We start from the raw sequence: 14093 nt of genomic DNA, 5'->3' as shown, positions 1-14093 counted from the left end.
GTGTTTGATTTAAAGTATTGATAATGTATATATTTTTTAAAATAGGTGGTGCCAGGAGAAACTGCACTGGCCTTTTACAAAGCTAAGAATCCTACTGACAAACCAGTAATCGGAATTTCTACATACAATGTTGTACCGTTCGAAGCTGGACAGTATTTCAATAAAATACAGGTATAACTAAATGAAAACTTTATAGACTGATAAAAGTACATACAACTGTTAAGTACTAAATTTACTGCATTGTTTTACTAGGAACTGATTTCTGAAAATTCCTTTCTTTTAAACTTCAGAACTGTCCTTTTCATTGTTTATAATAGCTGTGCAGAAGTTTAGAACCAAACAGATATCCACTTTTAAAATTAAAGGGATTCTCAATCCTTAAAGCAAAATTCAATCTGAGATGAAAAGATGCTGTTGCCCTATCATAGAACTTACATTATATTTAACGGTATGCTTATTAAAGCCAATAAATGAACCATTAGTTTCTTTTATAGATAATAGGAATATTAATAAATGAATACTTTTCTATAACTTTTAGTGCTTCTGTTTTGAAGAACAAAGGCTTAATCCACAAGAGGAAGTAGATATGCCAGTGTTTTTCTACATTGATCCTGAATTTGCTGAAGATCCAAGAATGGTGAATGTTGATCTCATCACTCTTTCTTACACTTTTTTTGAAGCAAAGGAGGGGCACAAGTTGCCAATTCCGGGTTATAATTGAAGTCAGCAACTAAGTTCTACTTCATTTGTGATTTTTGAAAAATCATGTATCTTGTCTTCTCAGAAGAGAAATGTTCTACAATATAATCCATTCTATCTTATGCCTTCTATTTTAAATATTATGTAGTGATTTTTTCCCCCAACCACTTATCCTTCTTAAAAAAGAGCAGGTTCAGCTTTTTATTATAAGGAATCCACATGCCTGCTTAGAATGCATGATGGTTCAAAACCATACTTAGTTTTAGTATTAAAAGAAACTGCTTTGTTTCTTATATATGTAGGCATGGACTTAATGGTTCAGCTTAATTCACTGGTCCCCTTCGAAATTATTAACACTTCGTACTTGTAGCACTGATTTTTTTTTTTATGCCCATGTGTCTTATATCTTAGGTTCTAGGTCAGAATCCCTTATTATTTCTAAAACAGTTGGTAACCACTTTATTTCATTGTGTACATTCACTTTTAAAAGCTCAAAATGAAAGAGGAATCACTAAGCCCTAATGGTTTGCCAAAAGATTACATTCTGATACCAAATGTGACTCTTTTTCCTTTAAGAGCTAGCACAATTTACATTCAAAGTACTGAATAATGACTTTGAAATTTTGGTATCATGAAATTGAAATAAAATGCATAAGTATCTGCTAGATTTCTAGCATTTCTTGTGATAGTTCCAAGTCCCTGAATGTTCAAACAAATGTAGGATTGTGAAGTTACTGACATCAGAATTTCTTCAGTGAACAAACTGTAAAAAATTGTTTTAATAGTAATTTATTTGCATTGTTTTAATAGTAATTTGTCATTGTAATTTACAACATAAATGAATGTACAGCTTATCCTGAATGTTTTCCAGTATTTATTCCAAATAGAAATATTAAATTGCAGTAAAAAGAGAAAAAGATAACATTTAGTATTATTAAGAATCGTATTTAAAGGCAACTCAATGTAGAGTCCAGTGATCTTTTTAGGGTGCCTGAAATATAAACTGTAGCATCAAGGCTTTTACAGTTCATAATTCTAAATAAGAATATTATTTATAAAGAAGTGCAAATTGATTTTTAAGTTTTATTTTAGTTAAATGAAGGCACTCAGTATTCTTCCTGAATAATTAGTTTCTCACATTTCATGTTTACATCTATTCAGAATTATTTTATAATAAAATAATCTTCATCTACTGTTATCACGGCTGTGTGATGATTTATACATGTAGGAAAGCCTGTGAAGTAGGATCTTCCAATTAACCTGGCTGGCCTCAGTACAATGAATTTTTCTTTTGCTGAAATTTTAAGTGAATATACGTTAAAACCAAGTTCTTTCGAGATAAAGCTTGAGTTGCTATTAGGAACCATAAACGTTACTCTTCTGTTTAAACTTCATTATTGCAGAGGACAAATGTTCCACTGTGGTTTTTACGTAGTGGTAGGTCTTATCTTCTAGGCCTTGAAGCTGGACAGGGTCTACCTTTCAGAGGGTTGGTACCCTTTATACAGCTCATGAGCTGATCACTCATTTTCACCTAGAATAAACAAAAAATAGTCAACCATCCCATCCTTTCCTTCTCTTTCCCCATTCCTGAAACTAGAGAGCCACATACTAGTAGAGGAAAGGTAGGAATGTACTATTTCCATGGGGTAGGGGGAGTGTTAGGGGAATAAATAAGGTTAATAGGTTACTGGTGGCCATGCATTCATTAATCAATAAATGGAATAACCAGTACAGCAAATAGAATCCAGACCTACCCGGGCTAACAATGAGTGGGTTCTACCAGTCCCAGTTAACAGATTAACTATACATAAAAGATTCCAGTGCTAAAAAGTTTTTGTGAATCCAGACCTACCTGGGCTAACAATGAATGAGTTCTACCAGTACCAGTTAACAGATATTAATGGTACATAAAAGATTCCAGTGCTAAAAAGTTTTTGTTAGCAGTAATATTTCTATTCTACATTCCCAAGATTTATTATTTTTAGCTAACAAGGTCAAAGAATGATTTCATTAATGAACAAATAGTTCATTAGAATTTGAGTGATTCAGAGAAACCTGCATTACATTTTGTCCACCAAAGTGTCAGAGGCTCAGATGGCCCTTACAAAAAGTAATATTAGAAAAAGTGATAATAATTACAATGAAATCATGAATGTAGAATGTAAGTTGTGTAAGTTGAAGTCTTTACCTCAGCAGTCACTCTGACTTTGAGCTCCTTTGTGGTGATGAACATCAATTTCTTCATAAATAGCTCTGAAACAAACAAGACATCATGGCAAAAGGGTTATATATCAGTTTTAAAGATCTACATTGGCTTTTAACCTTACCTAAAAAATGGTGCCCTTAGCTATTCAAGCTATGTCAATGAATAAAAAAAACTCTGCCCTTAATCTTATGTTACAGCTTTCTTATATCCTAATGTTGCAATTCTCCTGCATCTTAAAAATATGTATCTTACAGAGTCAATTCATTTTACTTGTGATTTAATGAAAAATGTGGCTCAAATTGGATAGTTTGCTTTCTGCTTTAAAAAAAAAGGCAAAAATTGTTCGGCTTTTCCTGGTTTCGAAACACTTAAAAAATATTACAGTTTATTTAATCTATGTTATTATAGTCCAAACTCCTGATCCACCCTTAGCTTCTGTCACCTTTGTTCTTTATGTATAATTTTTCTTTATTCAATTCTTTATATAGTTTATATTTCTGTGGCTAGAAAATATATTTATAAACATGACATTCATATACGCAATATAGCAAAACATGGCTGAAGAAAAATGCATAAAAAGCAGAACTATGAAGATCATCAACTTTATGAGGCCCCAGCATGGTCCAGAAATTTTAGTATGTTTTTCTAGTAAGTATGTCTCATTTTCCACAAAACTATTTCAGCCTTCTTCACTCTCCTCCAATCTCTGATCCCCCTTTTCTCACTCTCAGTCAGAAACCTCACTTCTTAATAAATGCCTTGTTATGGAAACTTCCTCATTTCCCATTCCTGAATCTTCAAATCTATTTTCATTTGCACCATCATCTACTTCTGTGATCCTATCTACCCCTGGATTCTCAAACAATTTTCTCAATTTACTCATTTAGTATCCTCTTTCCTGAACTGAACCTTTAACTTCTCCCTCTCTAATTAGATCCTACCCCTCAGCATTCATAGATGTTCCAGCATTTTATAAAACAGTATAGTCCTTAATCCCACGTGTCTACTTAATCACCTCAGTAATCCTCAAGCTGCCAAACCACTTTGCAGCATCCCTTATTTTTCTAGTGTCATCTGTACTTCTTGTCTGTGTCTCTTACTTTTTAATGCACTGGAATTTGGCTTCTGTCCCCATCAGTCTACCAAAATGGCTTTTATTAAAATCACCAATGATTTCCTGTTACTTAATCATGAGCTAGTTTTCAGTCCTCATCTTACTTCTCTCTGTGATGTTCATCACAGTTGTGTGCTGCTTTCTTTTTATTTCCCAAATTGCAATTTCCACAATGGGTTCCCTGTTGCTTTCTTTGCTCTTAGGTTTGGCTTGTCCATTTCCTTGAACTTGCCAAAATTCTCATCAGGGTCTTTGTACAAGTTGTTTCCTGTGCCTACAACAACATTGTGACTTAACTAACAATTGCAGATCTCAACTTTAATGTCACTTCCTCAAGCTTCCTCTTACGCTCACTTGAATGAGTTCTTCCTGGTATACACTGTGTAAAGTTACCATATTCTTTCATGTTTGCCTGCTGATTTAATTTCTGCCTCCAAACTAGATTTAACCTCCATGAAGACAGAGCATGTCTCTTCTTCAACATGATAAATTATGCCCCAGTCACTGTCCCTGACACTTTGTCAGTATTCATTGCATTTTTCAAATGAATGAATCATGTGAATATGAATATATCTTCATAAATATTGTAGTCTATGTCCTGCTAGAGCAGAAATTCCTAAACCTGGGGTGCATGGACAACCAGTGATATGAAAATCCCAGAACTTTTCTGCAAGATTTCGTGATTGTCCTTATAAGTTCCTTGGATTTCATGTAACTTTCAAAAGAACTGAAAAACACTCCCCAGAATGTAAGAAACAGTGGTAGAGAATTTCAAAGCTTCACCTCTCCAGCTTTTTACTATCTAAACTTTAATTAATCTGTTGCACTGCCATATCTACTCACAAAAATCTCCTAATTAACTGGAATATAATAAACTTTTTTGCTTCCTATGTGGATACAGAAACTGATAAAAAGCATATCTACACAGCATACCTAGTTTAACCAATTTCTAATTCTTTAAACCACTAATACATTCAGTGATACTTTATCAAGCAGAATGACCTAGGAAAATTTCAAGTCCTGTTAGGAAAAAAATATTTAATGAACACCTAAGCCTATTAAGATTTACTCATTAATTATTACAAAATGGATTGCTACATTGAGGGCTTAAACTAGGAGTCAGAACCTCAAATGCCTACACATGCCAGGCAGATCAAATGAATGGACACAAAGGGCCAGCTGGGCCTACTGGACTGCATAGCCTGCTCTGTCCTAAGGAGGCAGTCACTACTCAGCCCCAGCTATGGTTAACATGTAAAAATGCAGGCCTTGGCATCAGAAAGAATCCAGAGGTCCCGATATTTTTTGAAATAGCCCGGTTTTTAACTTAGCAATTAATATTTAAATACATATTATAAATTCTGCACAGGTCAAACAAAACAGCTATAGGCAAGTTATATATCCTGCTGGCTGTCAGTTTCTGAACAACGATTTCCATAAACTTGCTTTAATCATTTTTAACAATTTTGGGGGTAACTTTCAGTCAATCAAAGTATATTAAAGCTCTAATAAGCCTACCATCCTGGAAATATCTATATACACTTGACCAATACGAAATCATAAAATAATGGTGCTTAAAGCAAGTAATTTTTACACTAATGCTTTATTAATCCATTTTAAGCACAATGTTATATGTAGTGAAGACTAAAAACAAGTTCTTACATAAGTTTTTTTATGGATCAGTAGTCAACAGCTAAAATATCTCATCAATATGGTGTTACTTATGTCATTAATTAGTGAATAGTGCCCTTCTCAAGCGGTAGAGAACCTGACTTTCTGCCAAGATATCTACGAGGAATCCATTAATGCACATAATGGTTCCAGTTATTTCTTTATGTGCAACCCCAGCATTTTTATTTTTCAGTCACAAGGCCGAGAACGGTAAGACCATTAAAAGCAACAGCTTACATAAAACCTCATAAGTCATTTTTAATAAGGTCATCAATTTCTGCCAAGATCTAAACTAAGTTAAATGTATAAACAAGCCCCATTAGCTCTGCTGCCGAAGGGAACCAAGACAAAAAATAAATTAATCATTTTGTAAATGACTTACTCTGTAGTGACAGCAGGAGCTAAGGGATCAAACTCCATTACCTCATAGTAATTGGGTGGCTGGAGATCATTCTTTGTCATTGCTTCAGGCAAAAAAAAAAAAAAAAAGTGAATACATATAACACATATTGTGCTTTTCAAGAAATATGTACAATTAGTATTCTCTTTATGACTTAGACTTCAAACATAAGATCCTAACAAACACTGACAACCAGAAACAAATACACTGATGTTCCAATGCTGCTCCCAAGTGCAACAAATCTCTATGTAACAAAAAGATTTCAAACTTCGACTAAAGGTTCATTTACTCTCAGTGTTGAAAATATGATATTCAGCACAACACAAGCATTTTTAGTCTCCTAATGTCAGGTATAATGGTATTTGCCCTGAATTTACTTCATGGAGCTTAAAAATGCAAATGACCTGCTCTCATTTTTCCTCTATATATCTATTTACAATTACTATAAATCTCTGGCAGATTCCTATATTCTCACAATTTTTCCTGTTTGATGCAAATAATAAGGTCTTAAGTACCTGGATGATTGTTGGGCAAGGATGGTGGGCTCGGGTTTGGTGGTGTAGCTGCAATGGTCTGTAGACTGACTGGCTGTAGTAACACTGAATTTGAATTTTCTGGAAACTGAAGAAAGCATGGCACATATTTGAGTAAACATTCTACAGTAAGTTTTTTTTTTTTTTTTTTTTTAAGATTCTTGGGCTTCCAAGTGGCACTATTCCAAGAACCATATACTCTCAACTGAACAAGAATTAGTTTTATGAACTATTACTTTAGTTTTTGAAGTAATAACCACTTATAAAATTTACTGCTTTTCTGTCTTGTCTGGCTTCATGCCCATTGCACCTCATTTCCCATATAAAAATGTAAACTCTAAAAAATCTTAAAAAAAAGAAAAAAACAGGAATGTATGGCTCAGTCCAGATTCTGCTGTTTCACACTAAATATAGAATCTCAATTTCAAACAGGAAAAAGAAATCTTGACCCTATAGAAAGGCATAAGGTGATGACATCAAAACAGGAATAAGATAAAAGATTTAAGTCATAATTAGAAATATCTCTTGTAATTTTCCTCATTCATTGCATAAATATTTCTTTGGCACCTACTAAATGTCAGGCACTAAAAACAGCAATAAGAAGGCCAAATCTCTGCCCTCATGGAACAGAAAATCAACAAATGTAGAGAGATATCAATCAGATGGCAACTCTAAGAAAAAAGGGGTAACAGGTAGAAGAGATGCTGGGGTAGGTGGGGTAGGGATATTGCTGTGATCATAGTGGTCAAGGAATGCCTCACCACAGGAGACAATGAGCAAAGCCCTGGCTCTGAAGTGGGCCCTGTGATTATCTGAGCAGACACAACATCTTATGCTCTGAAGCGCAGGAAGCCAGTGTGGTTGGAGTAAAGTGAGCCAGAGGAGACAGGTGAGAGGTGATGCTGGAGAGGTAATGGGAGGGGTCAGATCAGCATTTCAGGCTTTTACTGAGTAACATGGATTGTGGAAAATCATGGGTGGGTTTACGGTAGATAAGTAACATGACTTCACTTTTTAAAAAAGATTGCTCTGGTTTCTGTTTTGAGAATAGATTGTGTGGTGGGGGTAGGAGTATAGAGGGAGGTGAAGACTGAAGCCGGACAACCATTAGGAAACCTCTGCAATATCCATCCGATGGCCTGGACTGGGATGTAGGAGTAGAGTTGGTGAGAATGGCTGGATAATGGATATATTTTGAAAGTAAAAAGGTAGAAAATCAAGCACTATTTTCTGAGGTTTTTGACTTGAGCAACTGAGAAAGTGGTCATTTACTAATGTGAAAAACACTGCAGGAAAGGCAGATCTAAGAAGAAAACAAGAGATCTTAAGAGGAAGGAGGATGTATGAGTTGAGTTTAGGGGAAGGGAATGAGATGGAGATAACAATTGTAAGTTGTCAGAATTTGGTATTTCAAGATATGAGACTAAAAGGCCGTAGAAGAATGAATATAGAGAAGTCTGAAGCCTGAGTTCTGGGGTCTTCAACACTGAAAGGCCAGTAGAGGAGGAGGGGCCAGCAAAGGAGCTTGATAAGAAGTGGAAGTGAAACAAGAGAAGAGCCAAAAATGAGTGGTGTCTGAAAGCAATATGTGCAAAAAGGAGGAAGACTGTCACTTTTTTTCTGCTGATAAATCAGGTAAGAGGACTGAAAATTGCAGTACAGATTTGGTAATATGGAGGTCACTGCTGATCTTGACAAAAGCTATGCCAGTGGAGTGTTATGGGTGAGAGCCTGTCTGAAGTATGTCAAAAAGGATGGTAGGAAAGGAATGGAGAGAGCTAATACAAATGACACTAAAGCAATTTTGGTCCTTAATCATCTTTCTAACAGAAGGAAGACTCGACTTAGTCTAAAGAGGTTAAAAAGACTTTGTCTGTCTGTCTTATTTCACTTGGCATAATACACTCTAGGTCCATCTGTGTTGTAGCAAATGGCGAGATTTCATTCTTTTTTTGTGGCTGAGTAATATTCCTTTGTATATAAATATCACATCTTCTTTATCCATTTATCTATAAATAAGTCAGAGAAAGACAAATACCATATAATTTCACTTATATGTGAAATCTAAAAAAACAAAACAGAAACTCATAGATACAGAGAACATTTTGGTGGTTGCCAGATGGGAGGGGGATGAGGAATGGGTGAAAAGGAGACAGGATTAAGAAGTACAAAATGCCAGTTATAAAAACAGTCATGGTGATAATGTAAAGTACAGCATAGGGAATATAGTCAATAATATTTTAACTATCCATGGTTTCATATGGGTACTAGACTTATCGGGGTGATCACTTTGTAAGCTATATAAATAATCACTGTGTTGTATACATGAAACTAATATAATACTGTATGTCGACAACTGAAAAAATTTTTAAAATTTTTAAATAATAAAATATTAAAAAGGTGATAAGAAAAAGTCCTAACAAGGGCTATAATCAATACATTATAAAGAAACATTGAGCAGAACATGAGAATTAACGACCAGGAGTTCCTTTTTGGCCACGATAGTCTGATTATGTGCACTGCTAGGGAAAGGTTTCATTTACTTACATTTGCATACGTATGACCTGAGGTGAGGTTTTGGCCAGTCCTTTGGGCAAACCTAGGATGGTATGATAAGAGCATAATTACCCTACAGTGAGAACGCAAATGCAAAAAGTAAGATGACTTTCCTGGTCTAAAATCAAAACGTAAAATGTACCTTCAGACTATACAAAAGTAGGAATTTTACATAACAATTACCATATGATTTCAGTGCCCACCAGTTCATGATGCCCAAATACTGAAGAGAGTAAAGAAAACTTAGCTGTACTGGAACCACAGCATCCAGAAGGCAGGTTAAAACTGCAGCATGACACTAACAAGGTTGTTTGCCTACTAATATCATAATATCAACATTCTCAACAGGATTTAAATAAGAGCAAATGTCTCATAACATTAAAAATGTCAAACATACAATCCAAAATTACTAGACACATGAAGAACTGGGAACATTTCAAATTGCAAGAGAAAAGACAAATCAACAGATGTTAATATCATGAGGACATAGTTGCTGAAAATTATCTGAGGTTTTAAAGCAGCTCTTACACAAATGTTTCAACAAACAACTGTAAACATACTTGGGGAAAAAAAAAACGGAAAAAGAGAAGTCTCAGCAAAGAAACACAAGATATGAAGAAGAGTCAAATGCTAATTTTAGAATTGAAAAATAACAATTTTTTTATTACAGAATGAGCTCGGTAGCAAAATAGGGATGACAGAGGAAATAGCGAACTTGAACATAGCTCAATAGAAATTACCTAATGTAAAAAACAGAGTGAGAAAAGTAATGAACAGAACCCTAGAGATTTATGAGACAATGACAACAGATCTAACAGTTGTGTTAGCAAGAGTCTCAGAAGGATAGCAGAAAGTGTGTAGTGCTGAAAACATATTTGAAGAAATGAAGGCTGAAAACTTCATAAATTTGGCAAAAGACATAAAACCACAGATTCAAGAAGTTCAGTGGAGTAGGTTGAATTATAGGTCCCAAAAACATGTTTTGTCCTAATTCCTGGAACCTGTGAATGTGACCTTACTTGGAAAAAGGGTCTTTGCAGATGTGATTAAGTTATGGATCTTGCAACGACGACATCTTCCTATATTATCTGAATGGGCCCTAAATCCAATGACAAGTGAGCTAAAACAAGAAAAGCAGTGGAAATTTTAGACAGAGGAGAAGGCAATATGAAGGTAGAGGCAGAAAGTGGAGTGATGTACCAACAAGCCAGCAAATGCAGACAGTCACCAGAATCTGGAAGAGGCAAAGAATGGCTTCTCCCCTAAAATCCCTGAAGGGAGAGAACTTCAGACTTTCAGCCTCCAGAACTATGAGAAAATAAGTTCCTGTGGTCTTAAACCATCCATTTTTCGGTAATTTTTTTTTTTTTTCTTATGTTAGCCACAGGAAACTAATATATTCAACAAACCCACAATGGAATAAATGAGAAGAAATCCATGCCCAGACATATGATAATCAAACTGTTTAAAATTTAAAAAATATATATTCCTGAAAGCACAGCCAGAGAAAACAACACAGGATCTATAGGAATCAAAAATTTGAATCAATGTAGATTTCTCACTAGAAACCATTTAGGCGAGAAGAGAGTAGAGCAATGCTGAAGAACTGCTGAAAGAAAAGAATTGTCAACCCAGAATTCTATATCCAGTGAAATTATTCTTTAGGAACAAACATGAAGCAAAGATATACTCACATGAAGTAAAACTGAGAGATTTTCATTGCCGACAGACCTACTCTACAAGAATGGCTAGAGGAAATTCTTCAAAGAGAAGGGACATCGTACCGGAAGAAAATAAGAGCAACAGAAATGACAAATATTGGGTAAACAGTCTTCCTGAGTCTTTTAAAATATATTTGTGGGTTACAAGCAAAAATTATAGCATTGTTCAGTGGTGGATTTATTTTCAATGTATATAGATGTAATATAATATAAAGGGGAATCTGTATGATGATGAGGTTTCAACATCTTACTTGAAGTGGTAAAATACTGGTTCTAACTAGACTTAAAAATTATGTATATTCCAATCCCTAGTGCAAGCAGTCCCCATCTATGTGTAAACTATACAAAACTACAGTCTAAATCATAATAGATAAAATGGAATACTGAAAGCATTCAAATAAAAGCATGCAGAAAAGAGGAAATGGGAAAAAAGGGGAACAAATAGAAAACAAATTACATAATTATAAACCTAAATCCAAACACATAATTACACTAAATAGAAATGGTCTAATCAAAACAATCAATTAAAGACAGAAGTTATGAATACATAAAAATGCATAATGTAACTATATACTATCTATAAGAAACTTCAATTATTTTGATACAGTTAACAGTGAAAAGATAAAAAAAGACATGCTGCAAACGCTAATCAAAAGAAAGCTAGAGTGGCCATCTATCAGAGTAGACACAGGGCAAAGAAAATTACAAGGGACAAAGAGGAACATAATAACATAATGATAAAAGGGTCAATTCACTAAGAAGGTATAACAATCCTGAATGCATATGCACTTAATAACAGAGCTTCAAAATACATGGTGCAAACACCAGTTTTATACAACCTTTTCCAGAACTACTATATACTGTGTGATTTTATTTAGAGGCCATTCTCAAAAACACAAACTATAGTGATAGAGAACAGACTGATTGTTGCTGGGGGTTGGGAGTGAGAGGGTATGACTATGAAGCAATAGCGCAGGGAGTTGAGGGTGATATAACTATATTCTGTATCCTGACTGTGATGGTACTTATATGAATCTGTCTATCTATGTTAAAATTCATAGAACTGTACACGAAAAAAAAAAAAAAAAAAGGAGTGGGGGGAGTGTCAATTTTACCTTAAGGAAATTTTTAAAATAAAATTAAGTGCAAAAAGAAAAGAGCAGGTACTGAAATCAGACCCACTTGAATCTGAATCCTGTCTATGTACTAGTTGGGTAACCATTGACAAATTAATATTCCTCAGCCTTGGTTTCTACACTTGTAAAAGTAGAGTGATAGGGTACCCTCCTTGGGCCTATTGGGAGCAACAGCAAGTAAGCAGTAAGCATTTTTTATTTTCCTTAACCTGTTGCCTTATATAACCTATGACTTCATTCCAGTGGTCCCCAACCTGCTTCAACAAGACTCTAATAATGCCTGATGATCTGAGGTGGAGCTGAGGCGATGATGCTAGTGCTGGGGAGCGGCTGCAAACACAGAGGAATCTTTGCTCACTGCCCACTGCTCACCTCCTGCTGTGCAGCCTGCTTAACAAGCTGTTCGGGGGTTGGGGACCCCTGCTTTATCCCATCATCACTGTTATCCAAGGAAAATTTGTTATCAATAATTCCATCACTCATTTGAACAAATTAAACTGCAAACAGAGGTGTCAGAAAATCTCAAGACAGTAAAACATTTTGATGGCTTATTTTGCCCCACTACTGAATCAGAATTGGGGAGTGTCAGCAATTTTTACTTTTCAATAGCCACCTAAGTGATTTTATGTACACTAAAGTGTGAGATCCATGAAATTACAGGTTAAAATAAGCAGCTATTAGCTAGAATTTGATCTTTTTATGAGTTTTATAGAGATGTTTTTTGTAATGGGATCTCATCAATACAATCATTCTTTCTCATACTACCCAGCAAGATTTGCAGGATATAGGAAAACAATCAGCTACTTCAGACCACATTGTATATAGATGTTTATTTAACCAGTCTCCAGCTGATGGGTACTTGAGTTGTTTGCAATTATTAGCTACTGCCCAAATGTTGTAAATATTTGCATAAATGAATATAAATTCCTAGAAATGAGATTGCAGGTTCAATGGTAAATGCATTTATAAGTTTAATAGGTATTGCCACTTCCTCCTGACTATAATTTTGTGATAATATCGTCTTTCCACAGCCAACAATGCATTTAGACTTTTGCCAATCTGAGGTTAAAAAAAAAAGCCTTACTAGAGTTTATATCTCTGTAGCTATAAGTAAAGTTGAGCATCATTGCATATGTTTATAAGTCATTTGTACCAGTTTATCAGAGATGCTACTTAATAGCTATATGAACTTGGGGCAAGTTCTATTCTCAAAGTCTCAGCCCTTCCTCCTATAAAAAAGGAATAATGGTAACAGCACTGACAAGAATTTTTGCAAAGATTAAATGAAATAAACAAAAACAGCTTAGCAAAGCGCCTGGGATGAAGCAAGTACGTAATTGGCATAGCCATTACTTTTAACAATTTTGAATCTCATTTCTCTTCCCCTTCCTTTGTCATTTTATTTCTTCTACTTCCTGTTACCACTCTAAAAATAACAGAAACAGATTATTTATTGAAGGCTTATTATCTACCAAGTGCATATTAGGAGATACATACAGCATTCCACTGAATCTCTGCAAAAACCCTAGGAAGTATCCTCGAAGAAAAATGAAGGCTCACACTAGGTATTTTACCCAAGATCACACAGCAAAGAAGAAGCAGTGTTTAGATTCTAACTTAGATCTGTGTGATTCCTTTTTGTCATGCTTTTTGAAGTATGAGGAATCAGAATGAGATTGTATTAGTTACAGACTATTACTGACATACTTACAGTGGTGTTTCTGTATTTTCCAAGGCTAGCAAATCCAGCCGTGAGTGAAGACTGGGATGCAAGTTGTTTGTTACAACAGGACTCGAAGAGCTGAAATCTAGAATACAAAATGGACTTGTTTGGCTTTAAAACATTTTGTAAGTTGTTCTTTTGGATTTTCCACAGTAAAAACAAACAAACAAACAAGATTAAGGTATTTCTGTCATATAAAATCATAGAATTTCTTCAAACAGATATTAAAAAGCATCTATGTTAATCAGAAAGAGAAAAATTCCTTGCCACAGAGGTTGCAAATGTTATTGTACTAAGTATTCTAAAATCCCCAGCTGATCCAGAATAATAG

General features: G+C 34.8%; 2 protein-coding genes across 4 annotated transcripts in view; one reads left to right on the top strand and one right to left on the bottom strand.

Moving 5' to 3' along the window:
• Window positions 1-13938, top strand: part of LOC102897639 (cytochrome c oxidase assembly protein COX11, mitochondrial) — an 18879-nt gene extending 4941 nt beyond the window's left edge. Inside the window, exons 3-4 of one of the 2 annotated variants that reach the window (XM_015599231.2) lie at window positions 46-171; window positions 13775-13938. In XM_015599231.2, the coding sequence (XP_015454717.1) occupies window positions 46-171; window positions 13775-13798 (150 nt within the window). In that variant the 3' untranslated portion in view covers window positions 13799-13938. Of the gene's footprint in view, window positions 1-45; window positions 172-538; window positions 1898-13774 lie in introns of those variants that run through there. The other variant, XM_015599230.2, reaches the window with a different exon arrangement.
• TOM1L1 (target of myb1 like 1 membrane trafficking protein) overlaps window positions 1473-14093 on the bottom strand; it is a 47753-nt gene continuing 35132 nt past the window's right edge. For both annotated transcript variants that reach the window (XM_006924849.3, XM_025041776.1), the window contains exons 11-16: window positions 13751-13847; window positions 9174-9225; window positions 6609-6714; window positions 6076-6157; window positions 2891-2955; window positions 1473-2233 (exon numbers count right to left, since the gene is read on the bottom strand). In XM_006924849.3, coding sequence (XP_006924911.1) covers window positions 2892-2955; window positions 6076-6157; window positions 6609-6714; window positions 9174-9225; window positions 13751-13847 — 401 coding nt within the window. In that variant the 3' untranslated portion in view covers window positions 1473-2233; window position 2891. The remainder of the gene's footprint in view (window positions 2234-2890; window positions 2956-6075; window positions 6158-6608; window positions 6715-9173; window positions 9226-13750; window positions 13848-14093) is intronic.

Source organism: Pteropus alecto, unplaced genomic scaffold (genome assembly GCF_000325575.1).
Source record: "Pteropus alecto unplaced genomic scaffold, ASM32557v1 scaffold98, whole genome shotgun sequence".
Lineage (NCBI taxonomy): Eukaryota > Metazoa > Chordata > Mammalia > Chiroptera > Pteropodidae > Pteropus > Pteropus alecto.
Note: the sequence above shows the minus strand (reverse complement) of the source record. Positions and strands in the feature narration are given on the sequence as shown.